The 11,543-nt window shown below is 41.3% G+C and overlaps 1 protein-coding gene across 2 annotated transcripts in view; it reads right to left on the bottom strand.

Moving 5' to 3' along the window:
* r3hdm4 (R3H domain containing 4) overlaps positions 1 to 7,670 on the bottom strand; it is a 26,683-nt gene extending 19,013 nt beyond the window's left edge. The window contains exons 1-2 of one of the 2 annotated variants that reach the window (XM_043721027.1): positions 7,514 to 7,670; positions 5,682 to 5,722 (exon numbers count right to left, since the gene is read on the bottom strand). In XM_043721027.1, coding sequence (XP_043576962.1) covers positions 5,682 to 5,722; positions 7,514 to 7,636 — 164 coding nt within the window. In that variant the 5' untranslated portion in view covers positions 7,637 to 7,670. The remainder of the gene's footprint in view (positions 1 to 5,681; positions 5,723 to 7,513) is intronic. The other variant, XM_043721028.1, reaches the window with a different exon arrangement.
* Positions 7,671 to 11,543: the final 3,873 nt, after the last annotated feature.

The raw sequence follows: 11,543 nt of genomic DNA, 5'->3' as shown, positions 1-11,543 counted from the left end.
CCTGGGTCAAGGGTGGGGCATTGGTTGGGAGAGGATATGATGGACTTTTGGAAAGAAAGTGACACCCCCTGGGAACAAGGGGGAAAATCTCCACTTAAATATGTTTTATATTTTTTTTATTATTTAGAAATAGTTTTTTATTATACTGTTGTGAGTGTATTAGAGAGCCTTTATTTTTGTAAATTTTATATGCTCTATGCTCAGGATGTTCTGGCTAGGGTTCCCCCTCCTGAGGGCAGTTAAGAGTCAGTCACATCCAGGCCAGACCAGGTAAAGATGCATCCTTCCCTAAATGGCATTAGTGAATGAGATAGTTTTCCCTCAGCAATCTGTGGTTACATGGTCATTAGACTCTTAACTCCAGATTTTTACTGAATTCAAATTCCATCATCTGCTATGGCTAGATTCAAACCCGGGCCCCCAGAATATTAGGTAAAAACAATGTCTGCAGATGCTGGAAACCAGATTCTGGATTAGAGTGGTACTGGAAAAGCACAGCAGTTCAGGCAGCATCCAAGGAGCAGGAAAATCGACGTTTCAGGCAAAAGTCCTTCATCAGGAATACAGTATTTTGCCCGAAACTTCGATTTTCCTGCTCTTTGGATGCTGCAAGCCCCCAGAATATTACCAGGTATCTAAATTAATAGCCTAGCAATAGTCCTGATTTGATTTGTTGTCGTCACATGTACCTAAGTACAGTGAAAAGTGCTGTTTTGCAGACAGTTCAGGCAGATCATAACATAACATACAAGGATGTACAAATCATAAGGTATTTATACAGAGCAAAGCATACAAGATTACAGCTACACAGTGGTGCACAAAAGCAAGATCAGGATTAGATTTCAAGTTAGAAAGGTCCAATATCTAATAACAGCAGGGAAGAAGCTGTTCTTGAACATCTTGGTACATGTGTTCAAGCTTCTGTATCTTCTGCCTGAGGTTAGAGATCGGAGGAGAGTATTACCGTGGTGGGAGAGGTCTTTGATTATGTTGGTAGCCTTTCGTGGCAACGAGAATTGTAAACAGAGTCCATGGATGGGTAGTTGGCTTTTGCATTATTCTGGACTGTGTACACAACTTTCTGTAGTTTCTTACAGCTGTCATACCAAGCTGAAATGTACCCAGATAGAATACTTTTGCAGCATTTGTAAATGTTGATGAGGGTCCTCATAGTCATGCCAAATTTCCTAAGCCATCTGAGAAAGAGATGTTGTGCCTGCTTGACCATCGCTGCTACGTGGGAGGTCCAGGAGAGATTGTTGATTATTGTCACTCCTTGGAACTTAATGCTCTCCACCTCCGCTCTATTGATGAAGATAGGGGCGAGTCCTCCTTCTTTCTTCCTGGTCAATGATCAGATTTTTTATTTTGCTGACACTGAGAAAGACATTGTTATCATTGCACCATGATACCAAGTACTGTATCTCCTTCCTGTATTCTGACTTATCATTATTTGATGTCTGGCCTAAATCGGTGGTATCATCAGCAAATTTGTAAATGGTGCTCTTATGAAATTTGACCATACAATCGTGAGGGTACAGGGAGTACAGTAGAGGGGCTGAGTGGGCATCCTTGCAGGGCACCAGTATTGAGCATTATTGTGGATGAGGTCTTCTTCATTGATTACCATCTGTGGGTTAGCCAGCTGAGGGTCCAGTTGCAGAGAACAGAGATCCAGGTCTTGAGATTTGAGATTAGTTTCATTGGGATTATAGTGTTGAAGGCAGAGCTGTAGTCAATAAGTATGAATGTGACATAGGTATCCTTATTATCCAAATGTGCCGGGGATGAATGTAGGGCTAGGGAAATGGTGGACCTGTTTCACCGGTTGACAAAATTTGAGGGATCGAGGCAGGCTTGGAGGCTACAGTTGATGTGGGCCATGGTTAACCTCTCAAAGCACTTCATGATTATGGAGATCAGGGGCACCAGGTAGTAGCCATTGATGTGGTTTCTTTAGTACTGGGATAATGGTGGTCTTCTTAAAACAGGTGGGCACTTCAGATTGTAGTATGGAGAGGTTAAACATGTCAGTGAATACTTCCATCAGCTGGTACACGGAGAATCTGAGTCCTGCATTCTTCACTGAACCAGGACTGATCCCCGAGGTTCATGATATTGAGAGAGTGGGGAACATGCAGGATCTTAAGGTTGTGGTTATGGTACAGTACAATTCTGCTACCACTGATCACTCATGGGATGCGCAGTTGAGTTGCTAGATCTGTTCAAAATCAATCCCATTGAGCACAATGTAGTATCACACAGCATGGAGGGTACCCTCAACATGAGAATGGTCTCCACAGGACTATGCAATGGTCTCCCCAACCAATACTGCATGGCCAGACATATCAGAGGATAATGTCAAATATGATTTTCCACCTTGTTGCCTTTTTCACCAGACTAGCAGGGCCTTGTTAGGACTTAGCCAGCCGAATAACTACATAAAATTATAAGAAATAGGAGTAGCAGGACATTGAGCCTCCCCTGTTATTGGACAAGATCAATGCTGATCTACCCTTGGCCTCAACTCCTCTTTCATGTCAATTCCTCATAACACTTTATTCTCTGACCCTTCAAAAATCTATCTGCATCCTCTATAAATACTTTCGGTGATCTAGCTCCACCATTTTGGGGTAGGGAATTCCAATCTTTCACAATCTTCTGGGTAAAGAAATTCCTTCAAATCTCAGGTTAAATGAGTATCCTGTAATTCTGTTATTATGTCCCCAGCTTAATGTTCCTATACTAATTGAAACACCTTCTCAACATCTACCATATCAAGTCCCCTCAGAATCTTCAATGTTCTCACAAGATCATCTCTTTTTCTTTTAAACTCTTATGAACAAAAGCCTAACTGGTTAACCATTTTGATAAATCAACCAGTTCCTTCCAGGAAACAGCCTAATGAATCACTTTTGAATTGCTGCCAATAGCTGTACATCCTGATGAAGAACTTATGCCCGAAACATCGATTTTCCTGCTCCTTAGATGCTGCCTGGTTTGCTACGCCTTTCCAGCAACACACTCTCAACTCTGATCTCCAGAATCTGCAGTCCTCACTTTCTTCATATTAATCCTGATGTGTGTTAACCAATTCTCTGTGTTAACCAATTCTCAATCCAAAAATTACCCGACATTCCATGCTCAATCGCTTTTTTTGTGGCATCTTATTAAATGAGTTCTGGAAATCCAAATACACTACACTATTTGTTCCCCCTTTATCAACTCTGCTTCTTATATCCTCAAAAGAGGTCGAGTCAATTTGTCAAACATGATTTCCCTTTCACAAAGCCACGCTGACTCTATTTGATCACTTTAAAGTTAAAAATCACAACACCAGGTTATCGTCCAACATTTTTAAAATGCTTGGATGCAGGCCATCAAGTCTGGAGACATGTCTTCCTTCAGTCCTATTAATTAGTTAAATACTTTACCCCTTATGATAGAAATTGTTATAAAATCTTTCCTTCCATTAGTATCTTTCTTACTGTTATCTTTGAGATATTTATAGTGTTCTTCTAATTAATAAAAAAATCTTTTACTAAGGTTTAAATTATCTGCATCTCCCTGTTCCCATTATTAATACCCCAGTTGCAACCTCTCTTTCTTTACACATTGGTGGTTCTTGGTGGTTTTTGATTCCTTACCAATTTACTTTCATGATCAATTTTCTCTCATTCTGTTAACCTTTCAGTCCAGGGCTGGTTCCTAAAAAAAAATTTCAATCCTCTGGCCTACTACTAGTTTTCACTGCTTTGTATGTCCCAGATTCTGACTGGATATTCTACTTGCCTACTTCTGTTTACCATGGGTGGTTTTACGAATCAGTACTTTATTTTTGACTGGTATATGTTTATGCTGAACATTATGAAATATCTGTTTAAGCATCTGCAACTGCTTTATGCTCTGACTTTTGACTTAGTGCTGTAAGAAATAGTCCCTGGTGCAGTCTACAAACTTGAACTTCTACGTTTCCATTCCCATCTTATTTGTCCAGTAAATATACAGAATAAAATGACCTTGTAGTTCCCTTCAATTACTTGTTCTACAATGTGACACTTCACTGGGGCCCAGCCAACTCTCAACAGTGATCTTTTTTTTCCCTTGCTCTTCCTTATTTCCACACAAACTGATTCAGCATCTATCACACCAAAATATTTATTCACCATCACTCTGATTTCTTCCTTTATAACAAAGCTACCCTACCTCCTTTTCCTTTTTGCCAAATCTTACGGAATATCAAATACACTGGAGTATTGAGTCCCCAGTCCTGGTCATCCTGCAACAATGTCTACCTACTATCTATCAATTCATAATCATTTATTTCTATTTGTGCCATCACTCATCTATCTTTTTGCAAATGCTGCATGCATTCAGGTAAAGAGCCTAAACTTTTCACTTTTTAGCATTATTTATTCTGGTTCCAATTCCTGTTGCATTCTTCTGCAAATAATTTCTATCCCCTCCCTGTCAAACTTTGAGTATTGTTCCTCACTTCACTATCCTGTACTTCTGCTCTCTCATGTCTTTATGATTTTTAAAGATTTTCTTCAGTCGAACACCCTCATCCATTAGTCAGTTGAAAACCCACACTTTAGTCTTGCTGCCAAGTCACTCTTGGTAATGTATATTCAATTCTTTCACCCAGAATACATTGTGCCCTTGCCACTCTCAATGCTTCCTCCAAGTTGTGTTAAAGTTGCTGGAACAGCTAGGTAGGTGGGGAAAGGAGAGGAGAAAAGATCAATGTTGAAGACTCCAAAACCACACCCTCACAACTGTACACCACTGTGCTGCCATCTTTCCTTGGGCAGGACATACCCTGGAAAGTGGGAGGTGATGTCATCATCTGATTTGATTCCTGCAGTCTGACTATGTCAGGTTGTTGCTTGACTAGTCTATGAGACAGCTTCTGATTTTAGCATTAGCTCTCAGATCTTAGTAACTTTGCAGAGTCGAGAGGACTCTGGTGCCTAAGTTTCTGATGCCTAAGTTTCTGATGCCTAAGTTATAACAAAGCTACCCTACCTTCTTTTCTTTTTGCCTATTCTTGCCACTCTCAATGCTTCCTCCAAGTTGTGTTCAAGATGCTGAACAGCTGGATAGTTGGGGAAGGGAGAAGAGAAAGATCAATGTTGATGACTCCAAACCCTTTGTTATTTCAGATGTCTAGGTTGATGCCAAATGGTCCATTCAGTTTTGTTCCTTTTTTGAGGCAGTTGTTACAACTGAATGGCTTGCAAGTCCAGTTTAGAGGGCAGTTAAGAATCAACCAAATTGCTATGTGTCTGGAGTTATACATAGGCCAGACAAGGCAAGGGCAGCAGATTTCCTTCTGTAATGGACATTACTCAAAAAATTAAATATGTTTCAATGTCAACTGATAATAGTTTCACAGGCATCATTCGATTTATAATTCCAGATTTTTAAAAAATATAAATTCTTTCATCTATCTGCTGCGATAGGATATCAATCTGTTTCCCCAGATCATTACCAGAGTCTCTGGATTACTAGATCAACACTACAGTATCACCTCTCCTAATCTTTGGGGGAGGCATGTGAGGTGCTGATCAAATGAGCCTTGGTCACTGATGTAATTATGAGTGTCATTAGTTATGCAGAAAGGAACACATATATTTATACAGCACTTCATACAATTGAGGATGTCACAAAATACTCACAGTCGAAGTACTTCTGAAATCTGATCATTTGGCTTCTGTGTCTGCACAATGTGTAAGACCAACAAATATGAAATAAAAACAGTTTTTACAACCAGCAACACCATCTATTCTAATACTTTTCCACCAATAACTAGTTCCAGTTATTATCACCAACACCATCACCATTTATTAACTTTAAAAGAAAACCTTGGAAAATGTACAATGGCCATTTAAGGTTGAAGAAATGGTTAGATGAAGAATTTAATTTCAAATTTTTAATGCTGGTGTTAAATTTTGGTGATCCACATGACAACCACAGGGTATCTTACAATAGGGAAGCAACCAATCAAAAGCACTTGATAAAACTGTAATACAGAGGACAGCTGCCAGGAAACCAACAACCTTAATGATTCAAGAGGTCCTACTCCAACATTCCTAATAGTTGGCAAACTGGATAGATAGAAAATGTTAAAAATCATAAAGGATATGAAAACAAATGAGAATTGGATACAAATTCAGATGGGTCAATAACTAAATGACAAATTCAAGGTGACTGGCAAAAGAACAAGGGGCAACAAAAGGATTTGTTTTCCTGTTCTTACAAATGCACCGTTTGGAAGGACAGTGGAAGCAAACTCAAACATAATTTTCAAAAGACAAATCCATAATAACTATGCAGTCAACAAATTACTCTGCCAAAGGACTTATGCGTGAATGACCACCTCCTGTGCTGTATCTCCAGAGGTACGTAATAACATCTCTGAACCAGTTGCTTAAAAATATCTATCATTCTATCATCAAGGAGGAATAGCAGTGCAGACCATAAAGGAAGTGAAACAGCAGCATATATGGTTCAAAACAGTTCAGAACTTCCAAACTTAAGTGTCTGAAACAGTTCTTTGCACAATCATGTAAACATCTCTGATAGAATGAGATGCAGATTTATAGCTGGCATTTCTAAAGATCCATGCATATTTTGAGCACTGAAAATAATCTTATTCCTGTTTAACTGGATGTGTTGTGCAATGAACAAGAAAATAAATGCTAAACAGATGTGTTGTGACATTCTATGATCTCCGGAGACTTAGCCCTGTATAAGGACCTCTACTACTCCCACAGCAGTTGGACGTGGTAGATGTTTAGGAATAACTACATACTGAAAGAGCTCTTGTGACACAGTGGTGATTTTCATAACTCTGAGCCAGGAGACCTGGGTTCAAGTCCAATCTCTTCCAGAGATAGGCAATAACGTCTCTGCGCAAGTTGTTATTTTAAAAAAAGTACACCTAAAGAGTTTCGGTAGCGCAATAGTCACCACCTTCACCTCGCACGCAAGAGGCTCTCCGGCTGGAAATAGAGCAGAAACAGCGATGAAAAAAGCTTGGAAACTCATGCATGATGCCAACCACTTCAGCGCTGGGATCCTGACTTAAGAGATCAGAAACAAATGTGCGGAGAAGCCAAAGAACGGGTGACTTGAATGGTTTAACAGCTTCTCTCACCACGCATGTTCCTGCCCTGCTGAATCTAGCATTCTTTGTTTTCATTTCAGACTTAACTGTTGGGGGATCTATAACCCTGCAGATACTACACACACATAACCTTGCCGATCTAAAAGGAGCTCCGTTCTGTTCTGATACAATCACCACCCCCACCCTTGGCCATCCGCCCACCAGCAGATCCCGCCCCCTCCTCACTCTGATTGGTATAACCAGTAACCTAGGAAACCAGAGCACCCTGCCATCGGTCCGCGATCTGTCAATCAGACCTCGGGCGTTCCTTCAGCCACAAAATCCCATGCCATGGATATTTCGGGAAACTCGGCGCAAGAACGAGGGCACGGCGTTACTCACAGGCAATCGTCGGAGGGCAGCCGGTCCAACACATCGTTCCTGTTCGCTACCACCATCTTCATTTACAGGACACAACAAACCGTACAGACAGACGCCCTCACCGGGCCACGGCCCCACCCCCATCGGACTACGTCACTCGCCACGTGCATCCGGGCGCTGGCCGGAAGTGATGTCCCCTAATACGTCAGGCGATGTGAGTGTCTGCTCCCCAAAGTCTGACGTAATGTTGTATTTGTGGAGTGAGCAACAAGAGTTGTTGTCTCCAGTCCAGTCACAAACACTTTGTTTCACATCACCAGATTACATCCTCATTCACCAGACTACCCTTCTTTCCCCATTGTAAGAAAGTAATTTCATTCATCCAAGTCATACAAAGGTAAGGCCGTAGCTGTGGCATGATTTCACTGAATGACTCAACAGATTTAAAGGGCCAAATAGCCTTTTTCTATACCCATACTCTGAAAGGTGATATGATTTCAAAATAAAAGTTGGAAACCTTCAACAAGTCTGGTTACATCTATTTGGAGATGTCGGTGTTGAACTGCAGTGTACAAAGTTAAAAATCAGACCACGCCAGTTTATAGTCCAACAGGTTTAATTGGAAGCACTAGCTTTCGAAGTACCGCTCCATCCGTTGGTTGTGGAGTACACAATGGTAAGACAATTTATAGTAAAAGTTCACAGTGTGATGTAAATGAAATTATACATTTAAAAAAACTTTGAATGTTTGTTAAGTCTCTCATCTGTTAGAATTGCCATTTTGGTTTCACTTATTTCATATGTAAATCACAAAACTTTTTTTAAAAGTTACATTCTCAGGTTAATCTTAACAATTGGTGTCAGCCCAGACAATGTGTTGAAGGTGTTAGCCACCTGTGTGTTGCTGTCTGTGTCACAATGTTTAGACAGATTCTAATTTTAAAAAATGAATTAACAGAATCTTACATGGATTCATGCAGTTTTTGAGCAAAGTACAATGTAACTCTGCAAATACAAACTCACCCCACAAACATATGTGTATATGTGTGTGTGAGAGTGTAAAGGGGTCTAAATCTGTGAGAGGATGCATGTGTGTGTGTGTGTAGGAGTGTCTGTGTGTGTGTATAGTGCAATGTAGTGTGACATGAATACAAGGTCCCAGTTGAGGCCCTTCCAAGGGTACCGAATGTAGCTATCAGCCTCTGCTCAGCCACTTTTCACTGCTGCCTGTCCCAAAGTCCGCCTTAGAGGATGGTCACCCGAAGGTCCGAGGTCAAATGGCCTGGACCGCTGAAGTGCTCTCCAACTGGGAGGGAACACTCCTGTCTGTGGATTGTTGTGCGGTGCCCATTCATCCGTTGCCCATTCATCCGTTGCCGTAGCCTCTGCTCGGTTTCACCAATGTACCATGCCTCAGGGCATCCTTGCCTACAGCATATGGGATAGACAACATTGGCTGAGTCACATGTGTATCTGCCACGTACATGGTGGGAGGTGTCCCCACGCATAATGGTGGTATCCACATTCTGACACGTCTTGCAGTGCCTACCGTGATAGGGTTATATGGAGTTGTCCTGAAAGCTGGAGAGTTTGCTACGAACAATGATCTGTTTGAGGTTTGGTGGTTGTTTAAAGGTGAGCAGTGGAGGTGTGGGGAAGGTCTTGGCGAGGTGTTCATCCTCATTGATAATGTGTTGCAGGTCGCGAAGAACATAGCGTAGTTTTTCAGCTCCTTGGAAGTACTGGACAACGAAGGGTACCCTGTTGGTTGCAGCATGTGTCTGTCTCCCAAGGAGGTCATTACGGTTCCTTGCTGTGGCACGTTGGAACTGACGGTCAATGAGTTGAGCATCATATCCCGTTCTTATGAGGGCATCCCTGAGTACTTCCAGGTGCCCGTCACGTTCCTCCTCATCTGAACAGATCTGGTGTACATGTAGGGCTTGTCCGTAGGGGATGGCTGTTTTAATATGTTTTGGGTGGAAGCTGGAGAAATGTAGCATTGTGAGATTATCTGTGGGTTTGCGGTAGAGTGTGGTGCTGAGGTGCCCATCCTTGATGGAGATGCATGTGTCCAAGAATGAGACAGATAGTAGAGAGTAGATCTATCTCATAGGCTGCAGGCAAGGATACCCTGAGGCATGGTACATTGATGAAATCCGAGGCTGTGGCAACAGGTGAATGGGCACCACACAACAATCAACAGACAGGAGTGTTCCCTCTCAGTTGAAGAACGCATCAGCAGTCCAGGACATTCGACCTCGGACCTTCGGGTGACCATCCTCCAAGGCGGACTTCGGGACAGGCAGCAGCGAAAAGTGGCCGAGCAGATGCTGATAGCAAAGTTCGGTACCCATAGGGATGGTCTCAACCGGGAGCTTGGGTTCATGTCACACTACAGGTGACTACCATTGCACTATACACACACACAGACACTCCTACAGGCACACACACTCCTACACTCACACATGCACCTTCTCACAGACTTAGACCCCTTTACACGCACACATATACACTCTCTCACAGACACTCACAACTCTCCACCCCACACACACACAAACCCACATGCACACATACACATATACATTTGTGGGGTGAATTTGCACTTGCAGAGTTACATTGTACTTTGGTCAAAATCTTCATGAATCCATGTAAGATTCTATTAATTCATTTTTAATATTAGAATCCGTCTAAACATTATGGCACAGACAGCACAGAGGGGGCTAACAGCTTCAACACATTATCTGGGCTGACACCAATTGTTAAAGTTAACCTGAGAATGTAACTTTTAAAAAAGGTTTTGTGATTTACATATGAAATAAGTGAAACTAACATGGTAATTCTAACAGATGAGAGACTTAACAAACAGTCAAGGTATTTTTCAATGTATAACTTCAGTTACATCAAACTGTAAACTTTTGCTATAAATTGTGTTTTACAACCAACTGATGAAGGAGAAGCGCTCTGAAAGCTAGTGTGCTTCCAATTAAACCTGTTGGACTAAAAACTGGGTACATCTATGTTCTATTATCATCTCCCTTTGTCTTCCACTGTTGTCATCTATAACTTTAGTTTCACCGCCTTTCACTTTCTTGGATCATCTCCCTCTCACTGAAACTACTTTTTTTTTAAAGGCTGCCTACATATCTTAACATTTTAAAATTTGATGAAGGTGCAGAAAACATTTATAAGGCTGTTGCTGAGCTCAGAGAGTTTGAGCTACATGTAGATGCTGAATTGTTTGGAGCTTTTTTTCTCTGCAGTATCAGAGACTGCGGGATGATCCAGGGTAGGGGAGTCCAAAACTAGAGGGCATAGATTTAAGTTGAGAGGGGAGAGATTTAAAAGGGACCTGAGGGGCAGCTTTTCCAGAGGGTGGTGCATGTATAGAATGAGCTGCCAGAGGAAGTGGTGGAGGCTGGTACAATTACAACATTTAAAAGGCATCTGAATGGGTACATGAATAGGAAATGATGGAGGGATATACTGGCAAATGGGACTAGTTTAATTTAGGATATCATGTCAGTATGGAAAAGTTAGACCGCAGGGTCTGTTTCCATGTTGTATCATTCTATGATCTAGATTGTCCCTATCTGGTGCTTAAAAGGCAGGTTTCTACTAGCGCACATTTGCATTTATTGACATCTTAATTGAAGATGGTCACAAGAATGGAAAATGTTCCACTGATGGAAATGGATTCTCTCATGTCCCTTAATTGGCATATTTGCTGTTGAAATTAGAAGAATGTAAATTAGAAGAATGCCTCAAGCATATCATTTTATGACAATGTTCTCCCTAAGCATTGCAGAAAACCAAAAGTTCTTGGTTTTTTAATTTACTGCACATCCACGTCACATTTAAAAAGATTAAAAGGCCCTGCACATTTGGAACAAACTGTTCATGTACAATATGCACTACAAAAATATTTGGAGGATATGTTATTCCAGGGGGTTGGAAATGCGAAGTGAAGTGATGCCTTAATTTGTACAAAGCTTTGGTCAGACTCCATCAAGGGTATTGCATTCATATTTGAGTACCAGTCCTCAGGAAT

This window comes from Chiloscyllium plagiosum, chromosome 31, assembly GCF_004010195.1.
Source record: "Chiloscyllium plagiosum isolate BGI_BamShark_2017 chromosome 31, ASM401019v2, whole genome shotgun sequence".
NCBI lineage: Eukaryota > Metazoa > Chordata > Chondrichthyes > Orectolobiformes > Hemiscylliidae > Chiloscyllium > Chiloscyllium plagiosum.
The sequence above is the reverse complement of the archived record's forward strand: the minus strand, read 5'-3'. Positions and strand labels throughout refer to the sequence as shown.